This window comes from Mytilus trossulus, chromosome 4 (assembly GCF_036588685.1).
Source record: "Mytilus trossulus isolate FHL-02 chromosome 4, PNRI_Mtr1.1.1.hap1, whole genome shotgun sequence".
Lineage (NCBI taxonomy): Eukaryota > Metazoa > Mollusca > Bivalvia > Mytilida > Mytilidae > Mytilus > Mytilus trossulus.
In genome coordinates this window covers 3,059,799-3,083,513 of record NC_086376.1, presented here as the reverse complement: position 1 = coordinate 3,083,513, position 23,715 = coordinate 3,059,799, and the positions used below count along the sequence as shown (strand labels likewise).

The window sequence follows — 23,715 nt, the reverse complement described above, 5'->3', positions numbered from 1 at the left end:
TGGTTCCAATATTCTAAAATGTAACAAAAAATCGTTCTTAATAACATGCAAAATGTGTCAAACAAGTACTAGGCGATAAAACACTTGATTGTACGGTAAATGCGGTAAACAACATCAACAAACTAAAAATGATATCTATTAAGCGACTGTTACTAATTTTGGTTCTCTCTTTTGGCATTGATAAAAACAAGATGATGTATGATTGCCAATGTCACGACTTTCCACAAGAGAGCATATGAAACATAAAGTAAAAAATATCGGTCACCGTACGGTCTTTAGAAATAAGCAAAACAAATACCGCATGAAGGAAATATGCATGTAATGCCTTTGTTTACAGCAAGAGAAGAAAATGTTGCTAGATTTAAAAGATACAGAAACATAAACAAATAGTTGAGTGTTGTAAAAGAAAATGTATGGAGGCATTAAAAACTCATAAGTCGATAGAAAGTGAAAACGCCAAGATACGGAATAAAAAACGACAAAGTTGAAACTGTACTTTTACCCCTTCCACAAAGAACCCAAACAACAATTAAAAACCAATTGTTCAGAAAACAATTGAAGGTCTTTCCACTAGAAAAGTTCAATTTTGATATTGAAATATGAAAAATCAGTTTAAAATGTTAGTTCCTATGGCTTTATGATGTATTAATATGAATTGAAAGCAAAGGTCAAAATCTAGAACTTCCTATTAACCTATGACCTTGACCTGAATTTTAAGGTCACAAACCAAGGACCTTGAGTCAAAATACTCTAGGTCTTTAATATGTTTGGTTTATGAGTAATACCACTTGACGCGTAATTATAAATGTAAATAGTTATCAAATGTACCAGGATTATAATTTAATACGCCAGACGCGTAAGATGGACACAAACTCCCATTTATTGTATGCGCACCCTTTCAACCAAAATATACAAGGACATGTCGCAACTTACAATTTATGAAAAATTATTTGTCAATATGTCATACGGTATTCGAAAAAAGAAGTCAAAATCAGTCAAAATCAAAATTTAGAAAATGACCTTGGCCTCATTTTCATTTTTTCGGACCAAGGACCTCAAATCTGAAGACCCTGGGTCTCTACCACTTATGGTTTAAAAGTTGGAAATGCATATCACTTGAATCAAATGAAAAAGGGGGAATAACTCTCAAATAGAGTCCCCATAGAGTTTCAGTTCAAATGAATATTCTTATCCTAAAGATGTAACGCGCAATTTGGTAAAATAAATTTGTCGTAATCTTTTACGGTTGCGAAGGAGTAGTGGCCACAAGAAAAACAGTGTCTGGGGAGATAACTCTTACAACATAATATATTTTGTTACACAGTTGTTAATTTTTAAAGCGTATAAACTATATAATATCATATTTCAAATATCTAAGCGACAACTTATTAAACAACAGTACTACGCAAGAAAAAAAAAATTAGGCAGAAGAAAAAAATAAAAAAAATAATAATCATAATTAAAAACCAATTGTTCAGAGAACAATTGAAGGTCTTTTAACCAATAAGGATCTATTTTGATATGAAAATATAAAAAATCAGTTGAAAATGTCAGTTCCTAAGGCTTTATAATGAATAAATATGAATTTCGAGCAAAGGTCAAAATCTAGAGCGTCCAATTAACCTATGACCTTGACCTCAATTTCAAGGTCATAGACTAAATATCACAAATCAAAAGACACTAGTTCCTTAATATGTATGGTTCATTAGTAATATCACTTTACACATAATTCTAAATATAAGAGGGGCGAAAACTCGAATTTATTGTCTACGCACCCTTTCAACCAAAATTTGTAAGTTACAAAATGTCGCAACTAACAATTTAGTAAAAATAATTTGTCGATATCTTATAAGGTTAATGAAAATAAGTGAAAATAAGCAAAAATGAAAATTTAGAATTTGACCTTGACCTTTGACCTTGCCCTCATTTTATTAATTTTTTCGAACCACAGAAAGTTGAAAGACCTATAGGTTTTTTTCTGATTATTATTTTTTTTTTCTTCCACCAAATATTTTTCTTGCGAAGTATGGTTGTTTCGTCAGAACAAAACCTATAGGTTTTGTTCTGATTATTATTTTTTTTTTCTTCCACCAATTTTTTTTCTTGCGAAGTATGGGTATTTCAGAACAAAATCAAAAGGATTTCCACCAAAAAGGTGGAAAGACCTAATAAATAATTTGTTGCACACGAACAACTCACAATAACTATTATTACAAGAAGAATAAATTCCCAGACCCGAGTTAAACGTCATAATGATGATAAAGCTCTCGTAGACGACAGATTATAAATTTGGTTTCGTGATATTTATCTAATTATTTGTCATCATTGTCATTATTGAAGATTATTTTCCGAAGATTCAGCTGTTGTGTATTGACCACTCAATTTCAATAAACTTTTGTGTAACAGGCCCGAATGCCACATTTGTAAATTGTCCGAATCTGCAAGTACCGTCTTACATATATATCTGCTCACATATACAGTTTGCGCCAAAAAATGTTTTAACGACTTTTTGTCAACACTGTTTACAAGGAACACTCTAAGTTAAACATTTTAAAGACAGGGATGTTAAAATACCTAGAAATAATAAGCACTATGGGAATATGACCAAAAGGGGCCTAAAACGAATAGCCAAATTATTCAGTTAACGTTGCCTAGGGAGTTTATAGATTGAACCTTAGTTTCAAAACTATTGCTTTTTTATAAACGACACTTAAAATTAGAAATATATGTTATAATAATATAAACGGTTCTCAATTTTCTGCACCAGATGAGCATTTCGACAATACTGTCTCTTCGGTGATGCTCGAGGGAGTTTTTTTGTTACATAAAACCCCACTAGTAAACTTACTTTGGCTAAAATCTTCGTTGAAACTTTGACAAGTGAATAGATTTTACAAATGTCAAAGTTACTGTTTTTACAAAATCATGCATCATGCTCCATGTATGCATTTGTCAATATTACCGGGTATAAGACGGAAGACATTTTGAGTCAATCGTTAAATTTGGTAGAAGATACTTAAGATAAAAACAATGTTATCATGACCAAAGGTACTTTCCTGTATCTGTTTAATGAAGGTAATCATAGATGTATGTAATATTTTACGGTTTTATAATTAATTTTTTTGAAATAAATGCACAAGGACACAACAGAATGTATAATTACATTAAAGAATTCAAAAGCATCAGACAACCGTGTAAAATATACCAAGGAGACCTATAAAACAAAAATAAGTTCGTTTTTATATAGATGAGTTATTCTGTTGGTTTTCCCGTTTGAATGGTTTTGCACTAGTAATTTTTGGGGCCCTTTATAGCTTGCTGTTCGGTGTGAGCCAAGGCTCCATGTTGAATGCCGTTCCTTGACCTATAATGGTTTACTTTTAAAAAATTGTTACGTGCATGGAGAATTGTCTTATTTGCACTCATATCTTATTTATTTGGCATCAATACTTACTTGTTTTTTCCTCAGAATTAAATTCTACAGTTCTTTCCAATGATACACCATAGTTATATATGTATTTTAAGGTTGGGTCAGAAGACACAACAAAGCCATTCCTGTATGTTGGAGTCCGGTCTGAAGATACCCCATTATCATCTATGTATATCGTGGTCTGCGTTGAAGATACGCCATAGCCATCAATGGTGTTTATGGTCCTGTTTGAAGATAAACCATAGTCATTCCTGTATGTTGGTTTCCGGTTAAACATGTATGAAGTGTTCTGCTCTATATATACAGCATATGTGGTTCCAAATTCAGATAAACAAAACACACTGACAAAGAGAAGAACTGAGAACATTTTTGCCGCGTCCAAAATGAAATCGTTCAACTGTTGGACTGAGAGACACGATGTGACATTTCCAACAGTTACGTAATATTTGACAAACCTGGATAAAAACGATAAATATTTTATAAAATAACATTTGTTTTCTAATGTCAGCAATACATTGAGGCCTTTTTTTTAATATCAGTGAAATATTTCGTAATGTTATTACGAGATTATAAAAGCAGATAAGAAAACGTTTTGGAAACACATCGACCCAGAAGTATGCAAACGTATATTGACCGCATCACTTAAAATATAAAGGGAGAAATATCTAAGGTCCCATTTTTAGAAATCATTTTGGCCTATTTTAAATATTTCAAAGTCTATTAATTTACCTGATTATTCGGCTGAATTTTAACTCCCCCATGTAAAGTTGATCTACGTGGGATTGAGGGTACCATAATCTTAGCAGTGAGTAATTTAGTACTGAGAAGATTTATAACATATATTACTTAAATTATCATATGATAAAATTAGATGTTTTTATATAGAAACTAAAATTCCGACTTCTAAATTGACCTTAGGTGGATTTTGCAATTCTCCTTAAGCTTATTTTGTTATTTCAGTAGAGCTCAGATATATATTCCCATTTAACAGTCTGATTATTCTATATTCATAGAACTGCTTTCGAGTAGAACTGTCAAATTGATTCCCCAGATAAAACTTTCTAATGAAGAAATGTCCAAAGTTTATTTCAGGTTGAAACGGAACAATCTAGAGTAGAAATGTATAAATTTGATTCACGGTAGGACGACTGTCACAGTCTAATTGACGTATTCAGAGCAGCTCTCGAATTGTGATTTAGCAAAAGTAACAGTAAAAGTGAGTGAGATCTTCACTGAAGGTCATACTAAGATAACTTGAGGATTAAATAGTAAATATGGTTACAGTCTTGGTGTGTATGTTTTATTTTTTTTTTCTCTATGTTTACAATGCATTCATTATTAACAGTGTGGTTATCATGTTTCCAAAGTTTTCAAAGACGTGATGATTCTATACCACAGATACTTGTCTGTTCTTTTCTGGGTAAGCTGTTTTTTCCGTTCACTACATTTAGACATAAGGAGGTGAATAAATTCATCAAAGATACCAGAATTGAAATTATATATTTGCACCAGACACGCGTTTCGTCTACAAAAGTCTCGTCAGTGACGTTCGAAACCACAAAAGTTAAAAAGGTCAAATAAAGTAAGAAGTTGAAGAGTATTGAGGATTAAAATTCAAAAACAAAGTGCCAAATACAGCTAAGGTAATCATATTTCTGAGGAAGTATAGCCTTAGTATTTCAAAATGTCATTTTTTTAAAAGAGTACATCTATTATTTGACACTATTAATGATACTCATTACAACACAGAAGTGTTGACTACTGGACTGGTGATACCCTCGGGAAATAAAAACTCCCCCATCAGGGCATCGACCCAGTTTGTGTAAATAAACTCATCATAGATTCCAGGATTGAAATTTCATATTTGCGCCAGACGCGCGTTTTAAACTTTCGTCTGCAAAAGACTAATATTATGTTTTTGCGTTATGTTTTGTTGTCTTATTTACACCTTTAAATTTACATTTAGAATGCGATATACTTTTGAAATATGAAAGAATGATTTAAATCCTATGGATTTGTGTTGACAAGCACCCTCTCGGAAAAGACACTGTTATCCTCTTTTACAATTTTTACAACACACTATTTTAGAGCAACTTAGACATCTATTCACGTTAAAACTGTTCTATGACACGGATCATGTCCTTCATAAGGTTACAGATCCGTTACTTTTATAGCTGTTTAATACGTGTATCCTAAAGAAAAAGAAACAATTAATGAATGACATTATCACAGACCTTATCACCAGTCAACAACCGTCTGAATTCCTCTTCAATTATCCTACATACAAACACGTTAGAATGCTTGTGATGATGCCAACTACTTCATACATATTAGCTTCAACCAAAACTTTTTTCCGGTTACAGACCTTCAAAAAGATAAATAACATAAAATTCCGAGCTCAAAGGAAAAATCAAATAGGAAAGTCCCTTTTCAAAAAGCAATATAAAAAACTTGCCCTTTTGATAACCAACAATTGGTTGAAGGTTGAAAGTGTTGAACTGTACCTTAGTCCTAACTGAATTAGAGAAAATAAAGTCTTCTAAAACTATCTTGACTGTCCTTTAAAAATTCCCTTAGGGGATATTTAAAAACGTTCTGAATAATCTTAAGGAAACTGTCTCAAATTCCAAATTGTATGCAGTGAAAATCCACAAGTTGTGATAAGAAATGTTTCAAAAAATCAAGATATCAAATGAAACAATATTTATTCACTTTGAACATTAAAACTCGAAAGTTTTCAAATCTATGAAATATTTGTATTTATTTGTCTCCTTGGCATGTATTATCTTATTATTAGTCTTTAGACTTCGTCAAATAAGGTCAGTACTGCTGCTAAGAAAAAGAAAAAAATACACAGAATTGTTTTGGCAAAAAATGTCGTATCTGACATATACGTATGTTTATCATTGCACCTATTTGAAATGTATCGGATAATTTATTAGTCAGATAGGAAGCGGTCAATTAAAGTGCTCTTATCTTTCTTATACATTACATGATTACATATGGGTGAAAAACTCAGTACGTTGTACCTATGACGGAATTGACCCCTAGTCTTATGTATATCAGTAAGAGATTGTAGAACAGAACTACATACGGAAGTTGTCATCAGCTGTTAACAATGAGAGCAGCAATAGTCTTGTTGGTAGTCTTTGTAGCTTGTCAGGTATATTTTTAAATTTTTATGATCTAGTTGTTAGTCAGGGAAACCTTGATTAGTTTCTACCGTCACTGTTATAGTTATGGATGCATAGTTTAAACAATTAGACAAAAGATTCAAACAAAAACTGGACAATTGTTGAAACATTTAGAAGAATAACGTGAATAAATGTTGGGATGTGCGATAAAATTACCACGACACAAAACGTCAAGATATGTTTATTATTTCAATTTTTCGATATAATTAGTAAGAGTTGTAAAGGTTTATGTTTATACTTACTTGCAGTATATTACGTTTTCTGATCAGATTGGCAAGAAATGGAAATTTTATTTTGACATTGCGATTACTTATTGTATATTTGAAACATAATTGACGGTTATGTATTTGAAAAAAACCTTTTTAAATTGATTATATTTGCGTGAATTCATAACATGTATAGTGTAGTTGAAATTATTTTTTTAGGCCGTGTTTCTTAACTTGAAACATGATTGCAAAACAAACAACGATTGCCCAAATACACATTGTTGTGTGACTGACTTCCATGGTGACACGTGTTTCCATTACCAAAACGAATCGCAGCCATGTCATCTAACTGGACATGCTATGCATTTATATAAATGTGGGTGCTCAACTGGTACGTAAATATTATAAAACATCCATATTCTGTGGTGTCCTGCCATCATTTTCGCTATTTATCGATTTGACGCAACGATGTATAGCTATCAAAATGGTCCATACTGTATAAAATAAATTTACTGTTGAACGGTCCATATCATATGAAATATATGTCAGTTTATTGTCTAAGGGTCCATTCCGTATGAGATCTCTGTCAATTTGCGGTTCACCAACTTGTATTAGTAGTGCCATTATATTTACTTAAAAGATTCATGGAAAACTTTGAGTCTTTTTTCGAATTAAGTTTGGTCCTTTTTAGTTTAATTAGCTATATCACGTGTTTCAAAGGTTTTAGAACTATCAAGGTCTCGGACATCAGCAAAACTGACATGAATTCTAAAAAGTGCATTTGGTATATTTAGTACTGTGAATGTTATTCCTATTAACAAATAAATATACTTTTAAATCAATTATGTTTTGTTATTGTAGGTTATACATGCCAGGGATTACATATTGATCCTGGACACACTCTTCCGGATCCAGACGGTTCTATCCATCATGCTGAAGAATTACTAGGACAGATTGGATATGGTTTATGTGTCAAAACTTCATCTTAAATAAAATATTGATTGATTTATTGGTGTTTGCTTTACGCCGCATAAGCATAAAAAGTTGTATCGCGGCGAGAGTCTATTCAAATATTTTCACAATTTACAATTTATTTTTAAAATTTGACAAAAGGTCCTTCAATAAAATAAAATTCAAGTCTAAATAAATATTAGTTATATACCCATGATGTACAAACCATCATACACACATTTTTTCTTCAACAACATTGTTTCCCACCATACATTTATCGTTACCAATAACATTACATGTAACATCTAGTTTCTTTGTTCAGCCCGCTCGTGAAAACTTTCATACATGTTCTCTTTTTTAAAACGGTTTATCGACAAAAAGGAGACATTTTCATTCCTATAGTAAGTATATTTCCCCGGATTTGTTTCATTTGTCGAAATCACAATCCAGTCCTTCTTTAATTTAAAGCATTTACCCCCGAATATGTACATATAACGAACAACATGGCGGATGCCAATATTTGTGTTTGATTTGTTTACCCTTCTAAATAAACTAATGGCATATCAATCGTTTGTTTTAGTTCCTGTTGCTCATTGTTTTGCTTTTAATTTAGTGGGGTTTTGACCTTTTGTCTTGTTGTCTTTTGTTTTTTACAAATGGTGTTGTCTGTTTTCCTTCGCCTTTTTAGCTTTGAATGATTGTTTTATATATCCATTCCCTTTTTTAATCTGTATGTTAAAAAGATGTTGTTCATCGAATCTGTTGACAGGGATACAGTTTTTGATAGAAATAATATCCGATAGTTGTTATTTAACGTATTTGTTGTTAATAGTAGATCTTTGATATTTTGTAACATGTTAGATTCTGACCGATTTAGAGATTAACAATAACTTTTCACATGCAGTTGATGACTTTTGATCTTTTGTGTTCATTGGTTTCTGTCCCTATGGCGTATTCCTCATATATCCTTATATTCACAAGAATGAGAGAGCAGAAAGATGAAAGGCGTCTCCGTGTTGCGTTTTTTCGTTGTTGGTGTAGTCAGTATTCTGTTGTTTCATTGTTCCTCTTATTGCTGATGTGTTTAGCTCGATTTTAGTTTGTAATTATTTTTCTCTCAATCGATTCATGACTTTTGAAAAGCGGTATATTACTGTTGAAACAGATAACTTTTCAAAGCGATACCGCAAATATCTGTGGGTTAAATTGTTGACTCTTTTCAGCTGTGTTAACTAGCTGTAAAAGAGGGACGAAAGATACTAAATGGACAGTCAAACTCATAAATCTAAAATAAACTGACAAAGTGAGACTCACAAGAACTTAATTCCATGGATTCTGCACTTTAACTTTGTACTTGTTTTGTCCTTCTAACTATTTGATCTGAGGGTATCAAATTATAAGTCTGGTACCTTCGATAACTATTATTGCATTTGTTTGGTCCAGCACATAACTTTTGTACTCTTGACAAAAGAGGGACGAAAGATACCAAAGGGACAGTCAAACTCATAAATCTAAAACAAACTGACAACGTCATGGCAACGTCATGGCTAAAAATGAAAAAGACAAACAGAAAAAACAATAGTACACATGACACATTATAGAAAACTAAAGAATAAACAACACGAAGCCCACCAAAAACTAGGGGTGATCTCAGGTGCTCCGGAAGGTAAGCAGATCATGCTCCACATGCGGCACCCGTCGTGTTGCTTATGTGATTACAAATCCGGTAAATAGTCTAATTCGGTAGGTCAAATTCATGAAAGGGAAGGGAATTGTAGTTACGACGTAAGGAACATATCCGATATCATTTGTGAAACGGTTATTCCATAACGGTCAACCAACTCGTGATGGCGTCCGTAAAATTTACGAAGGGATGATTTCAACTTCACCATTTGGAACTCTTGGTTTAATAGCTGACAAACTGATGCATCTTCACAAAACGGTGTTTCGCTTGTCTTGTGTCGTTTACTTTTGACTTCTATGTCTAAATATTTATTTTCATGACTATATAAAAAAAGACGATGTGGTATGACTGCCAATGAGACAAATATCCACAAAAGACCAAAATTAACAACTAACATTAACAACTATAGGTCACCGTACGGCCTTCAACAATGATCAAAGCCCATACCGCATAGTCAGCTGTGACAGGCCCTGATAAGACAATGTAAAACAATTCAAAGGAGAAAACTAACGGCCTTATTCATGTTAAACAATTAACGAAAAACAAATGTGTAACACATAAACAAACGACAACCACATAAACAAACGACAACACACAATATTTGTCTTGTTTGTCAATCCAAAATTTAAATGAGTTAACGTCTTGTTCCAGGGGATATTCAAAGCCCCTTATAATATATATATCCTAGCAAATACAAAGTCTAAATAAAACTCACAACCCATTTGTTTATCTCTGTTTTTGATATAGAAAAGTATCGTATCGTAAATTCGTTATTAGGCAATTAGTGTCTTAGAATTGTACAATGCGATCAACCAATCCTTGTTTTGATGAACATTATATTTTTGTTTTCTTAAATGATCAGGACTGTTTCATTTACAAAACCTGAGATCATCATAACATTAGATGAATAAAAACAATTGGAATATCAATGAATGTATAAACATGCAACTAAATGAATTAATACAATATGATTGATTGCAGAAACATATACAGAATTGTTCTTCACATGACTTTTATTACTTTACAAAATTAAAGCGTAGTTCAAAAATAGTATTTTCACTTTGGACTTTGTACATGTATAATTAAACTTTATCCGACTCCGAAATATGAACACCTACAGAATGATTTATATCGTACAGATACAAATTCGTACTCTCGCGGGTTCTGTAAACTGTTCACCAAAACCTCTGTAAACCCAAACTCCTGCGTACATTTACCACGATTGTATTTACCACATGGTGATAAATTCCTAAAATATGAAAGCATATCTTATATAAACTCTCAAAAGTTGACACATAGTAAAACTAAAATTTAGTAAATTTTTTAAAATTAGAATTGAGTTATGTACACAAAAATATCTTTAGGTATATACTAGTACTTAATTTATTCCAAAACTTTCGAAAATGTCGAATTTTACAAGAAATAGGTTTGCAAAAAGTAGTAAATTCGACAGAACGGTTTCGTTAAGCTTCTTTAACCTGTCTCGAGACAAAGACGAAGAGAAATCCATTTCTCAAGATTAAATAAACATTCTAACTATAATATGTTATCATATACTTACATACATTCACCTTCAACCCGAAACTGTTCATTTGTTATCAAACCTCCACCAAACATTGAACTTATCACAGGGGTTCTTGTTACCCCATTATGTGTGAAAGGTTCGTTATCAGCAACGATTTTTATATTTCTGAAACGAAAACAGAAAAGGGAAACTTAAGTACTATATTTATATATATCGGCAGCGATTTTTTTATTTCTAAAACGAAAGTTGAAAAAGGTATTATTTAACAGGTTTTTTTTTCGATTTCAAAGCAACGATATAATGAGTGATATCTGACAGGTTTTGACTTACGTTTCACAACAACGAATATTAGGTCGACCTTTAGATGATTCATTCGAGCCTGCTCCTAACTCATCGAATCCAGTCGTATCAGTGATTTGATCATTAGATTTTTCGCAGTCCATCTTATGTTCCGTTGGATTGCTGAATAAGCCTTTATAATTTCTGTTAAGTAGCCTTTCTTGTCTGTCAATATCACATTTATCACTATAGCAATCACAATAGAGACACGATTCGACAGTTCCTACAGGATAGGTGCGTGGTCGTATATAGCAATCACAATAGAGACACGATTCGACAGTTCCTACAGGACAGGTGCGTGGTCGTATATAGCAATCACAATAGAGACACGATTCGACAGTTCCTACAGGACAGGTGCGTGGTCGTATATAGCAATCACAATAGAGACACGATTCGACAGTTCCTACAGGACAGGTGCGTGGTCGTATATAGCAATCACAATAGAGACACGATTCGACAGTTCCGACAGGACAGGTGCGTGGTCGTATATTCTGTGGTATATAGTCTCCACTTATATGTCCATCAAAACCATAAAATTGTCCAGTGTGTCCATGAACAGATTCAAATGTCATAATAAAAAATAAATTAATGGCATTGACAATCATTTGCATTCTCCTTTTTATTTATGAAAGTAGATAAATTTGCACATTCAAAATTTTACATTATTTTTTGTAAATATGGTACAGTCCTAATGTATACAAAAATCATAGACTCTTGTTATGCGGGAAGATCATTCTATAAAATATTAACTAAGTGTACTTTAATGACTAAAGGTCCCAGCTGTCCGGGGATTTTATATCCGAAATATTAATATCATTATCTATACATCTTTAAATGAATTATTTGTGTTTACCAATATGCATTTAGAGATGTTTGGTATGCTATCTTAATCTCTGTTGATAAATAATAAGAAATCTTCTTAGAAAGTATTGTATAGCTATAACGTTCATTTATAGATCATCTTACCCAAACTTAATCGTGAAATGATTGATTCGTGTCACCAGCAGCATTGTCGCATCTGGTATGGTAAGTTCCAATCAATTTCGAATTAGACATTATACAAGTTTATATTATTCCGTTGACGCTATAATTCTCCGACTTTTCTAAATAAAATACATATACTTGTACAGTATTTGGGCAAAGATATGGTATCGTATTTGTAGTCTAATGTTTGTTATATTTTCCCGAAGAATATGTATTCGTTCAACATATGAAAGCTAATTGAATGACTAAGGATGTAATGTTGTATACACTTGGTAATAATACATGAAAAGTTTAACTATATGAACGGATATTTTGTGTGTGGACGAATGCTGGTTAAATTTTCTACATGTTATATTTAACTGGTATAATAATTTAACCAAACAAAAAGGATCTTATGTAATGCTGTTCTAGTTGCCCTAAAACTCTGGCAGCAAACTGACAGCATATAAACTTGTTATACAGGTTTTTATATATGAGTCACACTTTTCAGCGTCTAATTTGTTATTTGATTTTGCCATGTGATTATGGACTTTCCGTATTGATTTTCCTCTGAGTTCAGTATTTTTGTGATTTTACTTTCTACACATTATATTATTATATTAAAATAAATTCAGTAACTTATCATGTTTCATACAAAACAGGCTTTCCGTGATTATATTTCTGTTATTAGTTGAAGATTAGCATATATTCTAGTAAAGGTTTTTGACCTACATATTTCCATACATATCTTGTACTTTACCGGGATATTTCTTAGATGAAATAAACACAGAAAATGCTAAAAAGGACGGAAATACGTAATATAATAATGGTTTATATTTTACTGGAGCAAGCATCCTGTCAAACACTAGGTTTTGGAGAAAACAAACTTCACCAGGAATTACATAAAAGTACACGCGTTCGTGTACGTTCGTGTCGTTCGGTGTCGTCTGCCAAATGTCAATATTGTGATTGCTATGGTGACTATTGCTCAGCTAACAAAGTAGAAAGAACGATAGAACATTTCTACGGGGGAATATTTGTGAACAAGAATGAATTTCGAAAAATGTTAAACTTAGGATCAAGCCATGAAAAGGTTGGCAGAATAAAGACATTTAAGACTGCTGCTTCTTCCAGGAGTTGTAAACACAAATTTAGAGATGACGGCTGTTGTGAAACGTGAGTTTTTGTGCCCTTTATTAATTTTTGGTTTCGTCTTTTTTACACAAAAAAAATCAATGTGTTCAGCCATTAATGTTTATATTTCATCACTGTAACGATTTCTGTCCATCTGATGTTATGTGCGAGGCTTGTCGAGAATTTTAAATATTTAAATTTAACTGTTGTGAATATGAAATATCGTAGTACACGAGTTATAATTATTATGGTGGAATATGTTTCTCTTATGATTTTTATTCTTCCTTTTCAAAGATCTGCAGAAAGTTGTGTTCTTTATCCGTATCTTGATCGCGCATGGTCGCCTTTTTCATGACTTCACAATAGGAAATTTAGAAGAATTCAGAAAATATTTAACGTCGTAATTAAAATTCGACACATCATTTGATGAGAGCAGATATTTCACTTGTGAGTACAAATATTTTTTGCACTCCGCTCGAGAATTGCGAAAATAGCACAAACACTTTTTCAGACTTAATTTGGTAAAAAAAAAATGCGGCCTCATTTAAAAGCACTTTTATCATTTTTAATGCAAATTTGTACATGTGGTATATAATATATTCAGATATATTTCCTTTTTAGATAATATGCATTGAACATTCTAAATATCATATCCACATCATAATTACCATTTACATTCGTGGTACATTTATCAAATATCATCTTCACATAGGAATCCCAATATCCTAAATCTCATCAGATTCAAATGTTGTTGGTACAAACCCAGTTAAAGTATTTTATAACTCAACATATGAACTCAAACAATGAGAATGAATACCATTTGGAACATACCGAACATAATTTATTTATAAACGGAATTAAGAGAAAAACACACGAGCAGGGCCGATAAAATTAAAAAAAAATATACACATGAAAAACTCTATACATTGATTTTACTCATTCAAACTCCAATCCAACATACTGATACCACAAATTAAAGACCGTGTACTATTTTCTCATGCAAAGTTATATTGGAACCTATATTTTGTAGAGTTATTACACATATTGAGCCTTTGCAAATTGAGTTATATGGTGTAATAAGGACAGTTGTAAGAGCTGATGGTAACACACATCTTATATCAAATCAAACTATTGAAACTGGCAAATGTCGCAGGTAAGAATAGGAATACTCGTGGTGGTCTTCTATTCTAAATAACAAAAATGACAGTAGATTTATAAAACATATTCAAAAATCAATTAAAAACAAATAGAGGTTACATCTGAAACTACATTGATATTAATGTTTATCGATTAACAATTATAAATAGTATATTTACAAGTACATAGATAATGCAAAATCCCAAAAAAAGTGGTATGTAAACATCCGTTGAGGCTACATCAAGACGCATTCTTATTTACCATAGCCAGAGGGAACTTTCTGTGTGTGATATATGAGTACATAGATGCTACTAGTGAAATTATCCCAATATAGTTTAAGGAGAAGCCTATACGCTTTTCAATTTTTACCATAACTTGTTTAAGGGTCAATAGAATTTTCTTTTTTGAATGGCAAAATTCAAAATTGTATTTCTTTTAACAAAGCTGCAATATTAGTGTTGCGTTGTACGCATCCTAAAACTGTAAGACAATACTTAGTTACCGTACTGGTAGCAGGGTTTCCGTTGGCGGATTCTCCTCCTTCTTTTAATGACAATCCAGAAAAGAAAACTGATGTCATGAGGGAAAATGTGCAAAAGCAAGAAAGGTCTCTTATTTAAAACTTTATCATTTAACTTTTATAAAGATAATTGATTTAAGTGGGTACTTTATTAAAAAGTCGTTTCTGTGACACACTTGTTTCAAGCATATAGTTTAACTTATTTACGATTGTCTAGAAAAGAAAACTGTCGTTATGAAGAAATCTATTCAAAAGGTTGGCATGAGAGTAACCCTTCAATGTAATGACTACACCTTCCACAAAGTTTCAGTTTCAAGTGATAAAATATGTTGTTTCGTTGTATAAACCACTTCTTATTTAGGGGAAAGGGGGGGGGGAGGGGTTGCTGAAAAAAGGAAATTTTTTAAAAGAAAAATATATTTGTGTTACTTGGCGAAAAAAATAATATAGTGGCGAAAAATATATTGTTTTGGCGACAAGGTGGCGAAAAAATAATTGACCCAGGGGAAACCCTGACTGGTAGTATTGATAATGAAATAACGATCCATCGACGTCCTAATGACGTAGATAGTGGCAAATACATGTCGCCGTACGGTCTCAACCAATGAGGGCATCTTATAACACATAGATATATCAAAATATAAGAGTTCAGACAAAGGCAAATGTAAAACAATCTAGAAATGAAAAAAACAAAACTAGATATTTTAATTCGCAAAATTGTTTTTCTTTTTCGGTCAATACATGAACATTATTATTTTCCAAATAGATGTTCAGGAGGTGTTTGTCGATGTGGAACAAACAACGAAAGCAGGTGTATGGAAGAAAAGTTTATTACTCATATTCTTGTCTTTGCAGAAAATAACAATTTTGAATACGAGTTTATTTTTTATGAATATAGTAGATTCTGCAGGTGCATTCATACATGAATAGCCTGTACAGAACAATTAGCATAGGTGTTGTGTTTTAGTTTCATTGTGAACATATGTATTGATACCATATTTTGTAGAACTATCTTATATTGTTACTTTATTGTCAATAAATCCTTGTTTTAATTTGAAATGTACAAACTGTAATATAGTTAACATGCCATTAAAATGTGCATTGAGTTTAGTACTTTTAATTATATTCAATTGTTTAGTTACTTGTAACAAGATAATAAACCCCCACTAGAACTTTTTTGCACAATATACTGTGTATGTACGTAATAAATGAGAGCATTTATATTGTCTCAACCATGATAAGGATTTCGGATTGATCATATTGGCACTAGACAAAAATATAAAAAAACTTTGAATGTGGTTTTTTTTATCCGAACCTCAGTCATGGCAATTTGACTTGAACTTTTGGTCCTACTCGGTTCACATGTTGCAAAGTTTGTTATTAGTTGAGAGAACAGAAGTTTACATTTTTTTAAATCTCACAAATCGATGATATTATATAAGACTCTTGTATTAGGCAGAGTATGCAAATCCTGTTCTGTGTGCACCACCCGCCATGTATATCATGTTCACACGCAGTCAAATATATGAACGGATAATAGTATTTATTCAGCAGTTGTACTACCGTTTGTCCATCTCATTTCTTAACTTTGGCTCATGGTGTAATTATCTAATCGAAACCTTACATAGGCTACATGCGTTACTAAATCAGTTTTAGAGGCCCACTCAAGTCAGTCATGATTAACATGCAGGTATATTATCAGTTAAATATCTCATTGCCTTTATTGTTTATTGATTGAATGTTTTGAAAAGTTTACATGTCAGAGTATTACCATTTTAATTTCAGCAATTACATTTTTACAACACTTAACATATAGGCTTTTTTGGATGAGTTGAATCTTCCAATTGGTATTTTATCGTGTGTTTTTCTATGTTATGATGTTATACTATTGTTTCAGAAAAGAAAGAAGGGTTGGTAACATTAATATGCTTAATCCCGCTGCAAGTGTTTGCACCTGTCCTAAGTCAGTAATCTGATGAACAGAAGTTGTTATTTGTTTATGTTATTTATACATGTTTCTCGTTTCTCGTTTTTTATATAGATTAGAACGTTGGTTTTCCCGCTTGAATGGTTTTACACTAGCAAATTTGGGACCCTTTATCGCTTGATGTTTGGTGTAATCCAAGGCTCCGTGTTGCAGGCCGTATATTGAACTATAATGGTTTACTTTTGTAAATTGTTATTGGGATTGAGAGTTTTCTCATTGGCACTCATACCACCACATCTTCCTAAAATTTTTTTTAACATTATGGCTTCGTTCACAATACAATAGATTATTGTCTTGGAATATATTACTGCCACGCAATTTATTTGGCACTGCACATACAATCATAGTCATTGACTGACTGTATTGAATAGTTGGCATGGGATTGCCTTACTATTTTCGACTTATATCACCTTGATAGGTTTTGTATCTCATTTGTCTCTCTTTTGCTCTCACTATGTTATTAAGGGTTTAACTTGAAAGACACTTTATGAACATTGATAGTTTTGTCAACTAAACTTCAGGAAAATGCTTTTATGATACCAAGGTTTATTTGCCAGATTATCAAGAAAAACCATGGCTAAAACTGAAAGAGATACATTGTGTCTTGTGTACTATTATTTGACTGTTTGTCTTGTTTCATTTTTAGCAATGGCGTTGTCAGTTTGTTTCCAATCTGTGAGTTTGACTGTCCATCTGGTATCTTTTGTCCGTCCCCCCTTTTTTAAACATACCTCAGATTATGCATTTAGAACACAAAACAACCATTAATCTAAAAATGCATTTGGTTTACACTCAAACTTAACATTCAATCTGGACTAAGAGAAATGGCCTAAAAAATTGAAGAACACAGAAATTAATACAATTTAGACACTCATGAATATATTTACACCTAATGGCTTAATGCGTCCCGAAAAAATTGACGACATGAAAAAATGGCGCATAAAATAGTGACTTTGATATTAAGTTGATTCATAGTTACAATGTCACCTGTTTTCGAGTACATTGTCGCAGATTCTTAAAAAGTGAAGAGGCCTTTTAAAGTATCATTCATATCCGCGCGCGTATGGATTTTAACTAATTGATGTCTAATCTACGACTACGTCTGAACGGTATTTAGATGTTAGCGTAGATGCATTGTTTTGCTCTCTGTTAGTTCAGGAACTCTTGTTACACCTGTGTGATCTATAATGCTTGTAAGATGCAAACAGTGTACCCTTACCAAAGTGCCCTTGTTTTCCAGTGACAGAAAATAGTGTATTTGTTTTCAACCTGAAAAAGCATGCAATTGTTATAGTAGATATCCAATCAATGACTTTACGAAAGTATATACGTTTTATAGGTTGCACTTTGAAAATACCACTGTTGCATAAACCATATCTCTTTTGGGGAGATATATAATATTCATAGATATTTTGTTTTGTTTACGTACTGGTTACAGGATATGATCCCTATGTTTCACCTCATAGACATTACCGGAGAATGTTACCAGTAAATGCACATGATAGCCGTTGGAATTGAATTTCAAGTAAGGCATGAAGTGAATAGAGGGCCAGTGCAGAATTGTAGTATAATTTTTAACAAAACTAAACAAAATACTGCACAGCACTATGTTTTGACCTTTGAATAAAAATTAGTACAGATCAACTTTCCATTCTAGAATATATAATTTCAAATGAAACTTCAAAGTAAGAGTGGCTGTTTTAGTCTTAAAGGGAGTTCTTATGTGAAATTGCATTGTCCATATTAACAGAAATGCAACCCGAAAACAAAAACAAAAAAAATACAAAAAGGAAAAGATATATATTTGAAACGTGAGGTTAAATTCGTATGTTAGTGCATAATTATGAAATGCCTTGAAAAGATTATTCCACCACAGCATCAATATACAAATATATCTTCGATTTTACTAACTAGGTTAAGCTTGAAGTAACATCTGTGTTTAACATAAAGCAAAGCCGGTAACAAGTGATGGAATTTATTTATTTCACATAACCAAATGTTAACAACTGTTTGAAGCCTGTACTGCCAAATAGTTATCAAAGGTACCAGGGTTATAATTTATTAAGCTTGACGACGCACGTTTCGTCTACATAAGACTCATCAGTGACGATCAGAAAAGTAATATAATATCAAAGTTGAAAAGCATTAATGACCCAAAATTCCAAAAACTTGTGCCAAATACGGCTGAGGTAATCTATTCCTGGGATAAGAAAGTCCTTAGTTCTGGTTTCCAAAATATTCAAAGATTTGTAACAGAAATTTAGAAAAACGACCACATAATTTATATTTATATCAACACCGAGGAGTGACTACTGGGCTGGTGATACCCTCTAGAACGAAACGTCCACCAGTATTGGCATCCACCCAGAGGAGTACATAGTTATCAAAGGTAGCAGGATTATAATTTAATACGCCAGACGCGAGTGTCGTCTACACAAGACTTATCAGTGACGCTCAGATAAAAAAAAAGTTATAAAGCCAAACAAGTATAGGAAATTTATAAAAAAGAATACTTATAATTGATATTCATGTCCAGACAGAAGTGCTGACTACTGGGATGGTGATACCCTCGGGGACGAAAAGTCCACCAACAGTGGCTCCAAAATGTAACGCTTAACCTTAGAAAATATACATTTTAATTAACTACTTGTAGATATTAGTTCTTTCTTTGTGGCGAGTGCGTTACGATATTTCTGTACACAAGAAAATTAATCTGCGATTTTCATCATTTAAACACTAGGAGGTGGTTGCTGATGATACATAACACAAAGGTAAACTAAGGCTATTCTACCGCCGGAATAGATTACCTCAGCAGTTTTCAGCAAAGTTTACAGGAATTTATGGTTCTCAATGCTCTTCAACTTCGTGCATTATTGGCCCGACGGGTTTATCATTATATGTTTTCTATATGATATTTTGTAATGAATGAGCAGCACGAACCCCATAAAATCGGTTATCGAAAATCAATTAATTTCAAACGATTATTTTTATCAGGGACTTTCAGTTTTAAACTGTCCAAGGAGTTTATCTTTTTGTTATTATACTATTATGCTCAATACGAGTAAGTAAAACTCAATGTATATGTATCTGCAGCGAACGATATGCAAAACATAATTGGGAATTATAAACAGAACAATTATGTTAAGTAAACAGTCAAATTAACAGCTTACACTAAAATGTAAGATTAATGGACAAACTCTACCACCGTAAAAGTAACTTAATTTAGACGTGTTGGCAGTTCCTGCTCCAGTTCAGAAAACAAGCTTTTTAATCCATAAGTGTTGAAAACATCATATGAATGTGACTGTAAATTACATCATTAGACGTTGTCTGTTGTCCTATCTTTGTGTGAGTGGAAAAAGTAAAATCACAAAAATACTGAACTTAGAGGAAAAATAATAACATTGATTCAAAATCTTTGTAAGTCTAAGTTAAAGAAAACATATCATTCGTTTCGGGTGTAGTTAATTAATGTTGGACATAGTTCAAATATTCAAATACTGTAGAAAATTTTGCAATAATTATAACTCGTATTCAAATATCTTATAAATAGATCATAATATAGATTTTCCATTAATCGCCATCCTCAGTCTTGCATTCTTAAAAAATCACAATAGTACGTGAACGCATTATTTACTGAAATTACCTACATAACCTGTCGATCAGTTTTGTCTCATCGATGAATAATCATTAAGGTTTTTTTAACTAATAGCTGAATCCGGTATTTCAAATAACAATTTTGTAAATTGTATAATTTTTACGTTATGAATATGCTTTTGAAGAGAAAAATGTGTGAATATCCAAACTACAACTTTATATGAATAACCATTGTAATGAACTGATGACATGCATGTCCAATAAAATCTGTACAAATAGAATTAAATTTCTTAAGACTAGTTATGCATGTTTAATATAGAATAATACAAGCTTCCCAATGCCTGAGTTTTATTTCTTGTTTTATAACAATAGTTAATTAACATTATATTTTGTAATATTTTTCTTCAATGGTGTTTATATACTTTTGCGCTCTTTCGTTTATCATCTATTCAAAGTGTTAATGTGTTTAGGGTTGACATATCGCTCAGGCAACACAGCAGAGACATATTAGTGTATTCCACATGCGCATTTATTGCACTTAGTTCAATGAAACTCGTACAGTTAATGTTCTTATAAGTTAACCAAAACCATCCTAACATTTCATTTGGTAAAAACTCTATCCTGAACAAAGTTAAAAAAAGATAAAATTAAATGAGAAATTTTTACTTATAATAAAATATAACAAAATATTGGTAGCATGCAATTGACATGGAATATCTGACTGATCTCTGCGTCAAATATTGCATGTATACGTCCTTCTTTTCAGTTGATCACTTCGAAAATGACATACCTTAAATCGCTTTTGTCACTGGCCGAATTGTCTTAGAAGACCATCTACAGCTTTTTTTTATTGAATTTCTGATGATCCAAATAGTATGTGCTTTCAACAGTTCGAGCGTCAATCGTACCTTACTTTTACAAATGAATTTGACAAACCCTTTAGTATATTGCAATTTTGTAAGCAGATCATACTCCACATGTGTCTTAGACTTGTCGACTGTGGCATAATTTGAAATGTAAATATGAAATTCAATGGGAATCATATGAACATAAGGAATCTGATGTTTGGTCAGTGTTTGTCGTCTGTTTACGTGATTCATAAGTATTTCTCGCTTCTCGTCTTTTTTATATAGCTTAATTAAAAGTAAAATCACAAAAATATTGAACTCCGAAGAAATCTCAAAACGGAAAGTATCGTGGTTTTCCCGTTTAAATGGTTTTACACTTGTAATTTTTGGGCCCTTTATTGATTGCTATTCGGTATAAGCTAATGCTCCGTGTCGAAAGCCGCACCTTGACATGTAATGGTTTACTTTTATCAATTGTTTATACTTGGATGGAGGGTTGTCTCATTGGCACTCATACCACATCTTCCTATATCTATGGATAAATATATGCCAACTGTTTCTCAATGCGGTTTGATAACATTATTCTCAATTACAGATAAACTAAAGGTTAAATCGCAAAAATATGGAACTCAAAGAAAAATTCAAAACGAAAAGTCCCAAATCAAATGGCAAAATCAAAAACTAAAAAAACCCAAACGAATGGACAACAACTGTCATAATTCCGACTAGTCACGTCTTCAACATTTTCTTGATCTAAACAAACCAACGTGATTTTAATTTAGACCAAATTTTGCATTTCTGAAATGGAATAAAAACGCTTTTCAAGAATTCAAAATTTTTAATGGAAATAGAATAAACACCAATAATAATAATATTTAGATACAATATAATTACATATATGTAAATTGTATAAATATAATCAATCTTAATAAATCATTTACAGGCTCAGACTAAGCACAATTTGTATAGTGATAGAAGAGTTTCTGGAATATTCCTCAGAGTTTTTGTTCATACTAAGTCAATCTCGACAATCAAATACCGTAATTTTACGTTTATCAACGGTATAAAGTCTAATCAAAATCAAAGTGAATAACCCAAAACTCATTTTGTTAATTGTTTTAATAAACGTCTTAAATATCTTTCTATGTTAAGAATCTACAAGTAGAAACAAAGAATGACATCTGTATTCACAAACGAAAACAATGTCCATAAATTTGTTCCTTTTTAAGGAATAGGTTCAAATATTTTATGTAAGAACATATCGACTGAAAACACTGCTATTGTTTTGACTTAAGGGAGCTCGCGGGTCTAAATCATTTTTTTTCAATTTAATATAGGATTTCGCTATATATTTCTATAAATGAACTTTATCTTATACTTAGTAGAACCAGATGCTCCGCAGGGCGCAGCTTTATACGACCGCAGAGGTTGAACCCTGAACGGCTGGGACAAGTATGGACACATAAAACAATGATTCCAGTTGATTCAACTACTATTCTGGACAAAGAAAGATAACTCCAAAGAAAATTTCTTGCTATGTCACAATATTGTGCAATAAGATATTTCTTGCTATTGTGCAATACTGTGCAATTGAAAATACTTGCTATTGCTTGCACAATACTGTGCAATTGAAGATTTCTTGCTATTGAACAATACTGTGCAATTGAAAATTTCTTGCTATTGCACAATACTGTACAATTGAAGATTTCTTGCTATTGATGAATACAGTGCAATTAAAAATTTCTTGCTATTGCACAATACTTAATATAATAATTTTGAATCCTGATTTGGACCAACTTGAAAACTGGGCCTATAATCAACAATATAAGTACATGTTTAGATTCAGCATATCAAAGAAGCCCAAGAATTTAATTTTTGTTAAAATCAAACTTAATTTTGGACCCTTTGGACCTTAATGTGAACAATTTGAAAACGGGATAAAAAAAAAAAGAATCTACATACACAGTTAGATTTGGCATATCAAAGAACCCCAATTATTCATTTTTTGAAGAAATCATACAAAGTTTAGTTTTGGACCCTTTGGGCCCCTTATTCCCAAACTTTTGGTACCAAAACTCCAAAAATCAATCCCAACCTTCCTTTTCTATTTACTTATACTAAAGTTATGGTGCGAAAACCAAGAAAAATGCTTATTTGGGCCCCTTTTTTACCCCCTAATTCCTAATCTGTAGGGATCTCA

General features: G+C 32.1%; 3 protein-coding genes across 3 annotated transcripts; 2 read left to right on the top strand and 1 right to left on the bottom strand.

The window, feature by feature from the left end:
- The first annotated feature begins 6,435 nt into the window (after nucleotides 1–6,435).
- Nucleotides 6,436–7,837, top strand: LOC134713684 (uncharacterized). Its single transcript, XM_063574972.1, has 3 exons — nucleotides 6,436–6,593; nucleotides 7,050–7,221; nucleotides 7,692–7,837. The coding sequence occupies exons 1-3, from the start codon at nucleotides 6,549–6,551 to the stop codon at nucleotides 7,817–7,819; spliced, it is 345 nt and encodes a 114-aa protein (XP_063431042.1). The 5' UTR covers nucleotides 6,436–6,548; the 3' UTR covers nucleotides 7,820–7,837.
- A 2,400-nt stretch (nucleotides 7,838–10,237) lies between these two features.
- LOC134713683 (uncharacterized) lies at nucleotides 10,238–11,509 on the bottom strand. The gene is made up of 3 exons (XM_063574971.1): nucleotides 11,321–11,509; nucleotides 11,027–11,155; nucleotides 10,238–10,714 (listed from the first exon to the last, which is right to left on the bottom strand). The coding sequence occupies exons 1-3, from the start codon at nucleotides 11,431–11,433 to the stop codon at nucleotides 10,555–10,557; spliced, it is 402 nt and encodes a 133-aa protein (XP_063431041.1). The 5' UTR covers nucleotides 11,434–11,509; the 3' UTR covers nucleotides 10,238–10,554.
- Nucleotides 11,510–13,118: 1,609 nt separating this feature from the next.
- On the top strand, nucleotides 13,119–16,009 carry LOC134714386 (uncharacterized). Its single transcript, XM_063575628.1, has 3 exons — nucleotides 13,119–13,468; nucleotides 14,457–14,579; nucleotides 15,850–16,009. Exons 1-3 carry the CDS (start codon nucleotides 13,119–13,121, stop codon nucleotides 16,007–16,009), a joined length of 633 nt encoding a protein of 210 aa, XP_063431698.1.
- The last annotated feature ends 7,706 nt before the right edge of the window (nucleotides 16,010–23,715 follow it).

Bases quoted from the DNA above. Each gene is read 5' to 3' on its own strand.
- LOC134713684 (XM_063574972.1), top strand. From the start codon at position 6,549: ATGAGAGCAGCAATAGTCTTGTTGGTAGTCTTTGTAGCTTGTCAG. The intron at 6,594-7,049 runs GTATATTTTTAA...TTATTTTTTTAG, and splicing joins TAGTCTTTGTAGCTTGTCAG to GCCGTGTTTCTTAACTTGAA. The intron at 7,222-7,691 runs GTACGTAAATAT...TTGTTATTGTAG, and splicing joins TAAATGTGGGTGCTCAACTG to GTTATACATGCCAGGGATTA.
- LOC134713683 (XM_063574971.1), bottom strand. From the start codon at position 11,433: ATGGACTGCGAAAAATCTAATGATCAAATCACTGATACGACTGGATTC. The intron at 11,156-11,320 runs GTAAGTCAAAAC...TTTTCGTTTCAG, and splicing joins AATATTCGTTGTTGTGAAAC to AAATATAAAAATCGTTGCTG. The intron at 10,715-11,026 runs GTAAGTATATGA...TTCATATTTTAG, and splicing joins CGGGTTGAAGGTGAATGTAT to GAATTTATCACCATGTGGTA.
- LOC134714386 (XM_063575628.1), top strand. From the start codon at position 13,119: ATGGTTTATATTTTACTGGAGCAAGCATCCTGTCAAACACTAGGTTTT. The intron at 13,469-14,456 runs GTGAGTTTTTGT...TATATTTTGTAG, and splicing joins GATGACGGCTGTTGTGAAAC to AGTTATTACACATATTGAGC. The intron at 14,580-15,849 runs GTAAGAATAGGA...TTTTCCAAATAG, and splicing joins GAAACTGGCAAATGTCGCAG to ATGTTCAGGAGGTGTTTGTC.